The sequence below is a fragment of the Rhipicephalus microplus genome, chromosome 9, assembly GCF_043290135.1.
Source record: "Rhipicephalus microplus isolate Deutch F79 chromosome 9, USDA_Rmic, whole genome shotgun sequence".
Lineage (NCBI taxonomy): Eukaryota > Metazoa > Arthropoda > Arachnida > Ixodida > Ixodidae > Rhipicephalus > Rhipicephalus microplus.
In genome coordinates, this window is record NC_134708.1 from 125,756,892 (window position 1) to 125,773,375 (window position 16,484).

Sequence of the window (16,484 nt, forward strand, 5' to 3'; positions counted from 1 at the left end):
TGGCCAGGGTTAGGGATGGCGTCTTCAATACAGTGAAGGAAGATGGGAGAGTCAGGGTGGAGGCACAGTCAGGGAAGAGCATAGTGGATGCACTGGCAAAAGCTCAGGAGGTTGTAGAAAACAGCATGAAGGGCGAAAATCTAGTCATTATTCATGCTGGGCTCATTGATGTGTTGAAGGGCAAGGATCAGAACCTTCAGAGAAAGGTAGAGGATGGAATGCGTAAGCTCCGAAAAGCCTCTGGGAGTGTGCATATGACCATATGCACAGTCCCAGAGGTCTGGGGGCACCCTCGTGGGATAGAAAGGAGGGTAGTGGAGGCCAAGTGTGTGATCAAAGGTTTGAGCCGGCAACTCGGATACAGCCTAATGGAAGTTAACCAAGATGTGTACGAGCCCGGCGCTCGCCCCTTTGCACAGGACCGCATTCACTACGGTGGTGCGACACGCAGGAGGGTCAGTAACAGAATGGGTCGCCAAGCCATGGCTTTTTTAGGGGGACCCAGAGCCCTGAGGCCAACAGTATAGCCAAAGACGGACCTAAAGGGGCACGAATATTCAAGCCACACGAAGTCCATGAGAGAAGAAATCGACGTAATCACAAGGGCCAAGCTAAGTCAGACATAGGCTAAATTAACATGCAGGGTGGCAGGAATAGGTTAAAGTGGGAAGAGATAGAAGAGCAGTTGAGGCAGGAGAAGCTGATGGTATATGGGGTTGTGGAGACACATCTTCGGGACCTGGAGCAACCACCCTGCAATCCGGACTACATATGGGAATATTGCAATAGAACAGAAGGCAACAAAAAGGGGGGTGGAATTGGTGCATTTATACATAACAGCATGGGTTGGCAAAGAGTCAAGCAGGGATGCAAGAACATTTATGACTGAAAGGGAAAGTGGCAGGGCAAATGACACTCCTTGGTTTCGTGTACTTGTGGACGGGAGCAGAGGCCAGAGAGGAAAACCAGGCAATGGTAGCCGAGGCCAGAGTAGGAAAACCAGGCAATGGAATCAAATGGCATTCAGGAGTTAGGAGGAGAGTGCGAGATAATTATACTAGGAGATATGAATGCACACATAGAAGATGTAGATGGGTATACTGACTCAACAGGTAAAATGATAATGGATATGTGTGAAAGCCATGATTTGATCATTTGCAACAGTACCGAGAAGTGTGAAGGGCAAATAACATGGGAGGTAGGAAGGCTGCAGTCAACGATAGATTACGCACTGATGTCTCATAGGATGTATGATAAGCTCAGGGGAATGCACATAGATGAAGGTGGCTCCAGAAGTCTGGGTAGTGATCACAAACGTATCAAGCTAAGTTTTGGAAGAGCAGCAAAAGTGGGAAGGAGACAAGATGAGCAACTACAGGAAAATTTTTATTCAGAAAGGCAAATGGAAATTGCTACTAAACAAATTGAGAAAGCAATCTCTGAGGATAATAAGAATGTGTGGACATACACAAATCTAATCAGACTGTTTGGGACAGAGCTTGCTAAGGCACATGACAAGTCACCTCGGTAAAGAAGACACAAGCCCAAGAGTTCGTGGGGTGAGGAAGTTAAGAGAGCCGTAGCAAAACGCCAGGAAGCCTCTAGGGAACGCAGATATGCTAAGCAACGGGGTGAATCGACGGATGATGTTGAAAGAAAATGGGAAATCTTTCTAAGCTCTAGAAGGGAAGCATCCTTCCTGATCGATGAAAAGATTAGAAGAAAGGGTGCTCAGTGGCTGGCAGAAGTACATAAAAAGGACAGAAAGGCAGCTGTGAAATTTCGAAACTATCTAAACTCCCTAAGAAATGAAACAAACCGAGAGCAGAGGTTTGTAACTACAGCTCAAGGTGCTAGGCTAGAAGAGGACGAAGCTATTGAATATATAAGAACAAGGGTGACAGAAAATTTCAACAAAGAAGTGCCTTATGCACCGCAATTCACAGGAATGGATCAAGTGGCACAATGGCTCCATTTTCACAACAAGAGCGGGAAAGGGCTGAGAAGAGGGTTCCAAGTAATATATCAACAGGTCCAGATGGCATTCCAGTTATGCTGATAAAGACATTGGGTCCCATGTCTAAACAGACTTTGAGAGAGGCAGTGAGCAGAACAAAAATCGATGGTGAAGTATCTGATGGATGGAAACTTAGCAGGATGAGCATGATCTATAAAGGAAAGGGGGAGAAAGCTGACATAAACAACAACCGTCCTATAACAGTGACATCAGTGGTCTACAGGCTGGTGATGCAGATTATGAAAGAAAGACTGCAGGCATGGATAGAAGATGAGGGGTGCTGGGGGAACTGCAGAATGGGTTTCGGAAACACAGGAGGTTGGAAGACAATTTGTTCCCACTGACGCAGTGCATCGAAATAGCAGAAAAGGAACTCCGGCCCCTGTGGCTAGAATTTTTGGATATCAAGGGAGCGTATGATAGCGTGGTTCCAGAGGACTTGTGGAGAATACTAGACACACTAGGTGTGGAAGATGGAGTCACTAATGTTTTGAAGGAAATCATAAAAGTAACAAGGTAGTTATAAAGTGGGAAAAACAAGTATCCAAGGCCACAGAGGTGAAACGGGGACTTAGGCAGGGGTGTCCACTGTCAAACTTGTTAATCATGATGCACCTACAAAGATTAGAGGCCGAATTAGAGGGAAGTGAACTTGGCTTCAACCTGTATTTAGTCAAGCAAGGAACACTCATTGATCAGGCACTACCAGCATTATTGTACGCAGATGCTATAGTGATAATGGCCGACAACAAGGAAGATTTGCAGAGATTGATGGACATCGCGGTAATGAGGGAGATAGGTTAGTTTTTGGATTCAGCAAGGAAAAATCAGCAGTCATGATTTTTAATGATAACGAAGGTAGTGAGCTTAGAATACCGGAGGTCACACTAGAGATAACAGACAAATACAAATATCTGGGTGTATGGATAAGCAATGGGACCGAGTACCTAAGGGAACACGAAATATACGTGACGACTCAAGGTAACAGGAATGCAGCAGTGATGAAAAGTAAGGCACTGTGGAATTACAATAGGTATGATGTTGTGACAGGAATATGGAAAGGGGTCATGGTTCTAGGGCTGACGTTCGGCAATGTGGTCTTGTGCGTGAGATCAGATGTTCAAGCAAGATTAGAAATTAAGCAACATGCAATAGGTAGGCTTGCTTTTGGAGCTCACGGGAATACACCAAATCAGGGAGTACAAGGTGATATGGGACGGACATCATTTCAGGGCAGGGAAGCTAGCAGCAAGATAAAATTTGAGAAGCGATTGAGAGAAATGGGGGAGGAGTGTTGGGCTAGGAAGGTTTTCGGCTACTTGTGCATGAAGGATGTCGATACGAAATGGAGGATGCGAACCAGGAAATGAACTAGTAAATACTAAGAAAACAGCAGGTGGCCAAACCAAAAAGAACAATCGGTTAAGAAGAAAGTGAAGGAAACAGAGACTGACATGTGAAGAGTTGGCATGACTAAGAAGTTCGCACTAGAGATCTATCGAACCTGTAAGCAGGAAATGGCCAAAGAATGAATCTATGATAATACTCGGGGTAGTTCTCTACTGTTTGAGGCCAGGACGGGTCTATTGCGTACCAAGACATATCGGGCCAAATACGAAGTGGCAGACACAGTATGCAGTGTGTGTGGAGAGGAGGAAGAAACAGCTGAACACTTGATAATGTTCTGTAAAGGGCTTAACCCTATAGTTCAGGATGATGGCGCAGAGTTTTTCAAAGCACTGGGGTTTAGGGACAGGGAGGGCGAAATAGACTTTAAGCGGGTAGACTTAACTAGAAGGAGGTTAACTGACTGGTGGCTTAAGTCAAGGCACAAGTGAAAATTAAACCCTTCACTGCAAAGTAAGAATTCTCAATCTCACTATTTAAAGAAAAAAAAAGATAAATCTAATAGTTAGTTCACTAAGTATTACGGCTAGGTGGCGTTACTCGCCGCCCGATCTAAATGGTACAGCCACATCCATCCATCCATCTATCCGTCGATGTGATGGCGCTGCTGTCAACGCTATATATATATATATATATATATATATATATATATATATATATATATATATATATATATATATAACCGCGTTCTATAGAACACATTCTCTTCTCTCGTATGGACGAAGACAAACGCAGGAAAGCGCGACGTGCTGAGTATCAGCGTCACCGTCGTCGGGAAGCTACTGCGGAGACAAAAGAGAAGGAAGCGGGTGCGAAGCGGCGACGGCAACAACTAAGTTCTACACCACAGACTAGGGCCAAGGAAGCAAAGGCTAAGCGGGAAAAATGCCAAGCTGACGCGCAGTTGAGACAACTTGAAGCGGATGCAAGGCGGCAATATGATAGCTAATGAAGCTGTGATTATGAAGTCAAAACGTAACCCAGAACTCGGAACCTCATATCATCTATAAAGAAGAATCACCGCTATATCACAATCAGTATCAGCACTATCTCTTTCAATAAAAAATATATAAGTATCACAACGACAACTAGTCTCAGTACTATCTCAAGTTTAATCACAATAATCACCTCAGAAAGCTTGGCCCTATAATTATCTTCAAGCAGCTTGAAATGCAGTGATTTTTTTCTAACACAATCTGTCCTCCATTTTTCAGCAGGTATGATGTTACCTGACCTTCACCAGCAGCTTTGCCTCTTTGCAGGCTTTCCAAGGCTTTTCTGACTTCTATCATTACTGGGGGGGGGATGTCATCTGGGTTACTGCTGGTTATTATATTGAAGTTGTGGTTGTGCTGGCTACTGTACAAATCTCTGTAAAACTTCTCCGCTAATTTTACTGAGCTATCCATATTGGTAGTTACTTTGCTCACCTTGCCCCTTAGAGCATACTCTGGTTTTCGCCAATCCCAAGTTTTCTCTTCACTGCTTTGACGCTTCCTCTTTCCTTCAGAAGTTGTTCAATTCTCTCCATGTTATACGTTCTTACAACGGATACCTTACGCCTATTGATCAACTTCGAAAGCTCTACCAACTCTATTTTGTCAGTTGTACTTGAGGCTTTCATTCTTTATAGCTTCTCATTGAGATTTTGTTTCCTTGGTCCACTTGCCAGTGTTCTGACTAACTACAGTACCTCCAACTTCCACTGCACACTTTGTAATGATACTCGTCAGATTATCATTCATATCGTCAACACTAAGGGTGCTTTCCTCTTTAAGAGCCAAGCACCTGTTCTGAAGAGAGACTGTGAATTTCTGTACTCTCCCTCTCAGTGCTTGCTCAATCATTGGCTTCTTGCGTATCAGTTTCTTTCGCTCCTTCTTCATGTCTAGGTGAATTTGAGACCGTACCATTCTATGGTCACTACATCATACCTTGCCAAGCACTTCCACATCCTGCACAATGCCTGGGTGTGTACTCATCATACAGTTTATATTGTTCTTATTTTCGCCATTGGGGCTCCTCGATGTCCAATCACGGTTACCTCGCTTTCGGTATAAGGTATTCAAAATCCGTAATTTATTGCGTTCTGCGCATTCTAATAGTAGCTCTCCTCTAAAGTTTATTGTACCGATGCCACGATCTCCAACAGCTTGGTCTCCAACCTGTTTCTTTCCTACTTTTGCATTCAAGGCTCCAATCAACGGTGTTTTTACCTTACGCATCGCCGATTACATGTCTTTGCAGAAGCTTTCAACTGACGCGTCATCATGGCTAAACGTAGGCGCCTAAGACTGTACCACCTTCATTTTGTACCTTTTATTAAGTTTAATTGCGATACCTACCATCCTTTCATCAATGCTATATATTTCCTCTATGTTGCCAGCTCTCTTTCTGTGGATAGGGAGCCCCACTCTCTGTTCTCTTCTTTCAGCCAAGGCCCGATGGCAATGAACGTGCCTGTTCTATAGCACTGTAGAGGCCTCATCTGTCCTCTTAACCTCACTGAGCCCTATTACATCCCATTCAATGCCCCCTAGCTCTTTGAATAATACAGATTGGCTTGCCTCACTAGATAAGGTTCTGGTGTTAAACGTTTCTAATTTCAGGTTCCAATGGCGGCCTGCCCGGATCCAGAGATTTTTAACACCCTCTGCTACGTTGCAGATCTGACCACCGCCATGGTCAGTTGCTTCGCAGCCGCTGGGAACTGAGGGCCTTCAGTTAATTGACCTATGTATGTGGGAGGTAGCGGCCATATACTGCACCAGGGTGGCCAAGCCTTCTCTGGTGAGGGAAAGCGTTACCGTTGCGGCCACAAGTGATGCCGCACCCCAGGCCTCCTGATGCATTTCCATCACCACGCGGACTTTTTAAAATCCAGTCGGAAACTGCGTGACACCGAGATTCGAACCATGGACCTCTTGCATGCGAGGTTGATGTTCTTACCACATTGTAATCGCTGCTATATGTCATATATTGCTCCTATTGAAACAGCGAAGAGTTTGCTTTTTTAAATTTCTAGCTGTTTTAAAGAGTTTTTATTGAGCTAAACGAGAATTTCTCGTTCATAGCGCTTTGAACAAGCTCGCCCAGTAGGTGCAGATGACAGCGAAATTGAAATTTCTCACGCAGATCGTGATGCGCGGATCACGATAGTTTTGATCCCGATCACGCATGATCGCGATTAAAATTGACCTTGTGACACTGGGATTATGTGCTGACGTCACATGCACAATTTATCGCATATCAACTACGCAAGCAGTGCTTGCCTTAGTACGAGTCGACAACCATTCTGTAAGAGGAATGAGCGTCCATAGACCTACGTTATAATACCTGCTGATTGATCGATTGATATGTGGGGTTTCACGTCCCAAAACCACCATATGATTATGAGAGACGCCGTAGTGGAGGGCTCCGGAAATTTTGACCGCCTGGGGTTCTTTAACGTGACCCAAATCTGAGCACACGGGCCTACAACATTTCCGCCTCCATCGGAAATGCAGCCACCGCAGCCGGGATTCGAACCCGCGACCTGCGGGTCAGCAGCCGAGTACCTTAGCCACTAGACCACCACGGCGGGGCGATATACCTGCTGACCATCCACTAAATTTATTTAAATATTTAATGGGATTTAACATCCTAAACCACCGTAAGATTATGTGATACACCGTAATGGCAAGCTCTAGAAATTTCGACCACCTGGCGTTCTTTAACGTGCACGCAAGTCAGAGCACACAGCCCTACAACGTTTTCGCCTCCATCAAAAATGCAGCCGACTTAGGCGAGATTCGATCCCGCGACCAGCGGGTCAGCAGCCAAGTACCTTAGTCAGTAGACCACCACGGCAGGGCGTCCGCCTGATTTACTACACGCCTAATACTATAAAAAATTGTAATCACTTATGCGCGAAATTGTAAAAAAATATGGCGCATTTCTCTGTCATAGGAATCGGTATAACACGAAAGAAAACGTCTCCTCCCAGTAATAGTTAGTTTAGTGTGTATTGGTGTAAGAAGGCTTATACAATGCCTGATGGTGTTTGGCAGCTAAAGCACCATTTAACGTAAATGCATCTACATGGACGTTTACCAATACTTCTTCATACTGACAACTAGCATCCATGATTGACGAATAATTAGTGATTAAACATGCACTCCGGTCGTGGATATCTGCGGAAGCTGAAGTAAACGCTAAGAATGGGACAAAAGAAAGCGGTGCGACAGCCAGAAGAACATGACTGATTGTACGCAAAACGTGGGCTAAGATCGCTTACTAGCGGCGTATTAGAGTTATTGAACACCACTGTCCGACGAGAGGGAAACGCGATGCGCGTAGTGTCATTCCTGTAGCTCAGCCATGATTTTTGACGGGGCGAACATAAGCGAGGAAGTCGGAGACATCCTGGTGAAGAAAGCACATTGACCTATTTGTTCAGAATTGCTTTTGATGTGCAAGAATGCTGTAAGCCTTGCCAACGCTTTGGGTATACTTACTACCAGGCGATGTATTAAAGCGTTGACAAAATTGCGCTCCTATTAGAAAAGAACCCAGCCGCATGGATGCATAGAATTGACGCCTGAAAGAAAGTGATCGAGGTTGTCTCAGTCATGACGCATTGCTACACTTTACTAAGACGACTGCGAGAAGGCAGTGGTAGATATAAAAGGGCTGTTTTAAAGCCTACAATTGTGACAGTGGGGCAGTGGATAGGGTACCCGGCAGCTGTTGTTTCTGACCGAGTGGTCCTGGGTTTCGATAAAGTTTTTTCTCTCTCTCTCTCTCTTCTGGGTTTCACTCAAGTTCACAGAAGTTTTTCAACAAGAAATAAATGGATGCTGGCGTCCGTCTCGGTTTCGCTGACATATTAATTTGACGCATTTTGTAGCAAACTTCGGCGATTTTGAGCACCGAAATTTGCTATCTATCTATCTATCTATCTATCTATCTATCTATCTATCTATCTATCTATCTATCTATCTATCTATCTATCTATCTATCTATCTATCTATCTATCTATCTATCTATCTATCTATCTATCTATCTATCTATCTATCTATCTATCTATCTATCTATCTATCTATCTATCTATCTATCTATCTATCTATCTATCTATCTATCTATCTATCTATCAAACCCCCTACGCCTTTTAGCTTTCCTGGCCATTTCGATAGAGATATCAATACCAAAATTGATTTGGCATAACACGACTGTGCGACGAGCATTAGTGACTGGTCATCACATAAAATTTATGACATGTTTGTCATGAATGTCATGATTTACATTTCATTGTATTGCTGATCTTGCGGTTGTTTCATTCACTGGACGTACTGCAAAACTTGTATAGTCACATGACTGCATGGTGAACGTAAGAGACAGACGCCTACGTAAAAATCATGACTTGCATGACATGTAAGTACTACACGCCACGCTCATGGTGCACTCGTGGTCGTTTCGCCAGCTTCACATATACGAAATTTGGTATTGCGGGACGTGAACGGATGACGAAGGTATATGACTGGTGCGCACATAATAATCATGAGATGTCTTTCATACAAAAACAAGACTATGTGGCACGCTCATGGTGCACTCGCGGTCGTTTCGCTAGCTTCACACATACTAAATTTGATATTACGTCACGTGAATGGACGACGAATATATATGACAAGTCAAAACACGGTAAAAAGCACGTGCGTGTCTTGAAAATTATGACTACAAGCTACCCTCAGCGCGCTCGGAGCCGTTTCACCATCTCCACATATACCAAATTTTGTATCACAAGACGGCAATAGACGGCGACGGTAAATGGCCCGACGAAACATAACAACCACGACATGTGTGTCATGCAAAACATGACTACATACTATGCTCACAGCGTGCTCACAGCCTCATTTCGCTAGCTGCACATTTATCACGTGACGTGAGTAGACAACGAAGGTAAATGACACGTCCAAAATCATAATCACAATAGGTGTGTCATGTAAAACATGACTACATGCTAGGCTCATGGCGTACTCGCGGCCGTTTGCTATGTCGACCTATGCCAAACTTGGTATCACGTGACTGTAATAGATGACGAAATTAATGACACATCCAAACATGATAATCATGACATGCGTGTCGTGTAAACACGACTACTTGCTACGCCTATAGCGTGCTCGCCGCCGTTTCGCCTGTTCCATATATACCAAATTTCAAATTTACGTGACGTGAAAAGATAACGAAGGTATATAGCGCGTTCAAACATGATAATCATGACATGGAGGTAATATACAGCATTATTTAGGTCTGCCTCGTGACGTCGTGCTGATTTTAAAGTGACATATGAACTTTCATCATTTGTGGTTCGCATATAATCTATTTCTACTGTACGAGGGATGTGCCAATTTTTTTCCCTCGTGTATATGACGTCGCAAAGTACATAAAACAGATTGCAAAACATCTACGTGAAAAAAAAAGTCACAGCTTCGCCGGAGAGGCGAAGCAATGAACGTGATAGCAACAAATTGAAAGATCACGTGCAGAATAGAAAGCGGATCTAAACATGCCCCGCGTTCCTTACACACAACTGACGCACAAAACGTACTCACAGGTATGGATGCACACGAATAAGCGTCTTATTTGTTAGTTTGCTGTGTCTGGAAAGAACGCGCTTTTCGCAAAAGGAGACTGCAACGATTGTAGTGACCTTTGTGCACCCGGTAACTGCAGCAGAACTGTTCCAAGTAAAGCCCGAGGCAAGCCAAGGCGTATGACCTTCCCCTCCTCGCCACCGCGAAATAAGGGCGTGTGAGGGAGCGTCGCTCCCCTTCTCCAAGCCGGGCAAAGTACGCGTTGGAGATTAGGGCGGGCGCCGCGCGCTCATTGCACCATCTCGCTGTTAATGCTGAAAACACAATTCCCCCCCCCCCCTCTGAGAGGCTCAGGAGCAGCGGTAAGTGGTAAATATAAGTAGCTTGCCGTTTGAACAGTGGAAGATGTGCTCCATAGTGGCTCAGTGGTTTACGCCTCGCTTTGGCGACGCAGAGGTCCCACGTTCGATTCCGCGCACTGGTGTGCTTATTGCGGATATTTTTCTTGCGTTTTTATATAGATATAATTACGTATACATATACGGTTCATGAATTCAACGCCCACGTTGACGACGACGCCAGCGGCAAAATTCTGCGGAAAGTCTCCGTATGATTGCTATCACAATAAAAGTTTCAATTACAGGCGGCCAACGTACGAGCACCCACTCCACAGCGCGTGACGCGAAACTACTTGGGCACGGAGCGCACGTCATCCAACTTGCTCTTAGCTCAGTAACTTGAGCGCGTTTTTGTCCTCAGAAGCGAGATGGCGCGAAGAGTGCGCCTTGTGCAGGCTGTAAAGGTCCTCGCCACGCACGTAGCGACGTGCGCGTGTATCCGGGCGCGTGTACTAATCTCGACCGGATACTCTCAACGCCTCGTGCTTCCACCACAAGTTTGCTCCGAAGTTACAGTGTCTGAAGAGAGCACAAAGGTGACTTCAGTCACTTCCGTAGCCGCGTTTACCAAAGGGGCTAGCTGCTCACAGACGAAGTAAGAATTGGGATCGTTCGTGCTGGTCTGTGTATTTTTGTATGTTCGTTTCGTGCGTCTTTCTGTTGCTGTGAGAGTTGTTAGTCGGCGCTTTTCCTGTTTATGCTCATTTCGTTCATCCTTTCTGCTTGAAGTGCGTGCTGCACATTTTGAGCTGCTAGCCGTCGTTGACGTGGCTTTCGAATGCGTTGATGTAGCATTCATTCCTTGGCCCTTGTTCAACCATGCAAAACACACACTGAACTGCTTCTGTGAAGATACTTTTCACTTTCATGTTATACTGATTCCCAGACGTAGGGATGAGTGACGCATTTTGTTGATCTGATGTTGTTTTATGTTTGTCAATTCTTTGACGCAAGTGGGTCACTGAAGTCTAGAGGACCTTGCCACAAAACAATTTAGTGTTAAAAATTGTCGGAACAAATTAGAGGATCAATATTTTACAAAAAATATTATTTGAGAAGTGTAATAAGAAGTGCCAATTGAAAGCAGTTGGAACTTCAACACATCCACTTTTGTTATTCTGGTTCATGAATTTTGCGCTATTTGATAGTTCAATGGAGTACGAACAAGCACTTCGCCACTTTTAGCGCACAAAACTATTACATTGAAAAATGAAGTATAAGAAACAGTAGCAATCCGCCTTTTACAAAATGCCACAGCGCATGTAGCCCTCCTTTAGCGAGAGTGCCGCAGAACACCTCTTGTTCTCAAAGGCTTTTTTTTCTACTGATACTGGTTCTCGCGGCCCCTGCCAAAACCCTACCAAAACGGCAAAGGGCAGCCCAGGAAATTGAAAAAGACGGTTAGCAGAGCCCAGAGACGAAGATTTTATAAAGCCCATGGACTAACCATTGCCACGGCGGTTAAAAAGGTGGTGTACAGGCAGCTCACGTGAGAGAGACCATTTGGCAGAGCATTCTACAGCATAAGACATAACTTTCGCGCCAATAATTATATACAAACCGTATATCCAGACGACGGCCACGATTCCATACAGCGCAACGATGGGGACAGCCAGGCCGCCGACATAAGCATCGAGCAGGTTGACGATGTAGAAGCCATTCTGCATTAGTTTTGAAAGTTCTTGCATAAATAGAGAGAAGGGCCGGCAGACATTTTTTTCGCTGGTGACAACTATGTTTCAGACTTGAAAATGCATTGTGCTTCGAAAGTTTTAGTGTCACACACATGTCAAGAAACCGGTTTACTGTCTTCAATTCTTACCTTACTACATCTATATTTTCAATGAAGTGCCTTTAAAAAGCATGATAATAATAAGCTCTTGGCAGTACTGATTTCGAAAGTAATAAAAACTGACTCTTATTGTCACTATACAGATACATATAGAAATACAGCCATATGTACAATGAGCGACGTGCTGACCTATAGGTTTCACGGTCATTTTGCGTGCCGACACCATTTTTATAAAGTCGAGGTTTTTAGGGCCTACAACAAAGAAAGATTTCTCATCGACTGTAATGCATAATTTGTGTTCAATTCACAAAATTTCAGACTTCAATCTAGGTCTCCCCGTATTTAAGGTTGAAGGCCGGGTGAGTTGGTGATAGTTCATGTTTACTCATGAAGCAGCGCACGGAGGCAAGCACAAAATGAACGAAAAGAACCCTCGAAAATTGTTTGTTGCACAGAAAGAACATGGTTATTACACAAGATGATACTATGCCACGTGTTACAATGACGATCAAGTTACAGTACATCTTTTAAAAAGCCCACTCAAAAATCACGCAAACTATTCGATGCTTCTAGCGATGTGTAATGCCTCGACAACTTCTCTGATTACCTGATATGTGTGAATACAATGTATTTCAGTCTCAAGGAACAGCAAGGAGCAGCCACAAATTAAGCAATGCTATCTAACGTAAGAGTAAGCATTTTTTGAACATTCTCAATGGTTCTCAGTAAGCCTTGTATTTAGCTGTAAGTTCGGTGCACATATTTCCACATAACATGGGCACACACCATACCCCCGCATTTCAGCACTTAAAGAATTGAGAAACATACTTAACGGAGCACCCCGAAATCTATACCTTTTGACGATCGCTTTCTATCCAGCCTGACACAGACTTTTCCGAGTTATTTTGGCACAGCAAAAAAAAAAAAAAAAACGTTATGTAGGCTGTATCTGCCGCCTACATTCTTTAGAATATGCGATATTTTGAGTGCATACAGAATTGAGACACATTTCTTTTTCTTTTTTTTAAAATAGGTATATTTTGGAAGATACTTCATAGATAAACTCCTGCATACACGTCGAACGAATTTGTGTGCTGATCTGCGCAGGACATGCTTGTCGTAACCACCAGTATCAGATCTAATAACCTGTCTATTGAAATTATTGAAAGGGAATTTATTAATGACGTCTAGTAACAGGCACAGAGTCGGTACAGATAGAATCAGAAGAACGACCTCAGCACCCACAGCTCGTGCACAGCGCTCAAGCTTCGCACCAATAGACAGTCCCACCGATGATCGCCTTCCTCCTTCACCACTACAACATCCCAGTGGTGAAGACAAGCCGTCGTGGTGACTCAAGGTATCGAGAGAATAGGATGGCCGTAGCAGTTCCTGAGGCAACTGACGTGGACCCTATCGCGACAAAGACGGCGCTTTTCCTTGAATGGCTCAAGTGGCTCAATTACATAGGTGACAGAAAAGGGGCCCTTCATGACGCGGTAATAGCCGGTATATTTCTGTGCAAACTTGAGAGTCAAGTCAAGAGAGTGGAAAGGCAGTCGGAGCCACACGAGAGCGCTGACGGGGAAAGTGTCCTGGACAAGATCACGGTCATGGCGATCTCTTTGAAAGGCTTCATTATCTATGGTTATTGGGCGTGCAAGCTGACGACACTCTACAGCATATTGTCATGGAGTCGTGACGTGGTTGAAGGCAGGAGACTGGATGGTGAGCTGAAACTCTTTATTTCCCTGAACCTGTGCCCGGCAAACGGAAAGTAGGGCTACAGTAGCACGCTTGATCTGATAGCGGCGAATGCAGCGTCAGCCATTGATGAACTGACAAGCGGTAAAGAGTCAGCATTTATACCCTTGCCATCGAATATTCTAGCGTTACCGCTAGTGGTGACGTAGGTTCCCGAATAATCTGTGACGTTCTCGAAGTGGGCGTAATCTTAACAAAATGATCTACTGAAGCCTAGAAGCTTCTCGAACATCGTAGGCATGGTTTGCGCTGAACGTAGTTTAACGGGGTGATAACAAAACTTGAGGAAAGGAACGTGACATCGCCCCCATCTGAAAAAGGCATCGTCCCGATGCTTTAACAAAAGACGAAGGTAGAATAATAGAGACAATAAAAAATGAGTTCATCAACAACAAAATACAGTCTTTTGGTTCGCGCACGGAATGGCTTGAGGCGCATATGGACGACTTCAGGTCGAGCACGGCGCCGTTGAGAGTTCGTAATGCCGTCTGGAACAATCTCGTAGTCAAGTGGGCCGAGATGTTGAACTACTCTGTACGGTCCGAAGTACTGTCGCAGACGTTTTTCACTGAGCCCGCGTTGGCGTATCAGCGTCCATACCCAGACACGGTCCCCGGGCTGGTACTCAACGAAGCTTCGTCGAAGAATGACTGTAACGACGGCTGTCAATCGCCTCCTGATTCTTGAAGCGCAGGTGGGCGAGTTGACGAGCTTCTTCAGCGCACTGAGAGTAGGCGGCGACGTCGAAGTGGTCTTCGTCAGTGACGTTTGAGAGCATTGCATCGAGCGTCATTAGAGGTTTTTAGTTTGACGTTTTTACGCTCCGCTTAGCAGCTAAGCGGAGCGGGAACGCGAGTGCGCATGCGCCCTCCGCTATGGCTTTAAGCGGGTTACCGGAGCGGGGAATACGGTCCGAAGTACTGTCGCAGACGTTTTTCACTGAGCCCGCGTTGGCGTATCAGCGTCCATACCCAGACACGGTCCCCGGGCTGGTACTCAACGAAGCTTCGTCGAAGAATGACTGTAACGACGGCTGTCAATCGCCTCCTGATTCTTGAAGCGCAGGTGGGCGAGTTGACGAGCTTCTTCAGCGCACTGAAAGTAGGCGGCGACGTCGAAGTGGTCTTCGTCAGTGACGTTTGAGAGCATTGCATCGAGCGTCATTAGAGGTTTTTAGTTTGACGTTTTTACGCTCCGCTTAGCAGCTAAGCGGAGCGGGAACGCGAGTGCGCATGCGCCCTCCGCTATGGCTTTAAGCGGGTTACCGGAGCGGGGAATACGGTCCGCTTACGAGCAGCCTAAGCGGAGCGCGGTGCGTCGCTGCCGTTTTTCCAAGCGGAAGGGAGAAGGATAACGCGCGCGCCCTCTCTCGTGCGTGCAGCAACTTTGCTCATTTCAAGATGGCTTCCTCCAGAGATGGCACACTTTCCGCGAGTGCTGTAGCTTCGCCGTCACCTGCCCGGCGCAAGCCGCGAAAACACAGTTTCAACGATGAAAAATAAAAACGCCGCCACCACACACGCGTCAAAAGCGCAAACAACACACAGTGAATGCTTGCAATAGATCTGGAACGAAACCTTGCTGGCTTTTGAGCGGCTACTATCAAATCAGAGGTTGCTTATTTGTCAAAAAATAGACGGTTAATGCATTGAAAGTAGATTTCTAAATACTTCATGAAAAGATAATTTATACGTTATTGATGTGCTTTGTATACGTGAAAAATATGTTTTTATTTTTGTTTACCGACGATGAAAACGACCAGAGGGCGCTGCATCTGCGAAAGGTCCGCTTCGCTGCCGGCAACGAATAACTAAAAGAGAAAAATCAGCCACCGCTCCGCTGCGGCTTCGCGGGTGCTCCCGGAGCGGGGCGGACCACAAAAACGTCAAACTAAAAACCTCTATTGCCGAGCTCCTGCCATTGGCCAACTTGCATGGCGTGATCTGCGTCGTTTCTTGAACGGCTGTATATCAGCGATGGTCTTATTAATAGACGTTCATTGAGGCCGTTGGTCTGTGGATGGTAGGTGGTGGTCCAGCGGTGACTTGTCTGGCTGTATCTCAGGATCATGGTGAATTGTGGTCAGCGGTGACTTGTCTGGCTGTATCTCAGGAAGGCTGAAGTTGACCTGGTGAATAAGGAAACTTCTTCCGCTGCTGACACAATTACCATGAGCGAATACATCTTTGTACAAATATGAACATACCATGCCAGTCCTTGGCGTATCCGCTCATAGGTTCTTTAGCGCACGAGCATGTGCATGTTGCGTGACAGCGTGGGAGTATTTGCAAACATCGGACCCCATATGGCTGGTCATGAGAAGTAGCCATTTACGACAAGTCACTTGATAGTTACGACGATAGAGCAAGACGTCCCGTATTGCGAAATGCGTTGATTGGCGGCGAAGAGCGCAGACGTATCGGGAAGTTGATGAGTAGGAGAGGGTAGCCCCGCCGTGGTGGTCTAGTGCCTAAATACTCAGCTGCTGACCAGCAGGTCGCGGGAACGAATCCCGGCTGCAGCGACTGCGTTTT

The 16,484-nt window shown here is 45.4% G+C and overlaps 1 protein-coding gene across 1 annotated transcript in view; it reads right to left on the minus strand.

The window, feature by feature from the left end:
* The window catches only part of LOC142772148 (sodium- and chloride-dependent glycine transporter 1-like), a 51,057-nt gene that overhangs the window by 22,650 nt on the left and 11,923 nt on the right, over positions 1 to 16,484 (minus strand). Inside the window, exon 2 of the mRNA XM_075874286.1 lies at positions 11,956 to 12,055. Within this exon, the coding sequence (XP_075730401.1) occupies positions 11,956 to 12,055 (100 nt within the window). The remainder of the gene's footprint in view (positions 1 to 11,955; positions 12,056 to 16,484) is intronic.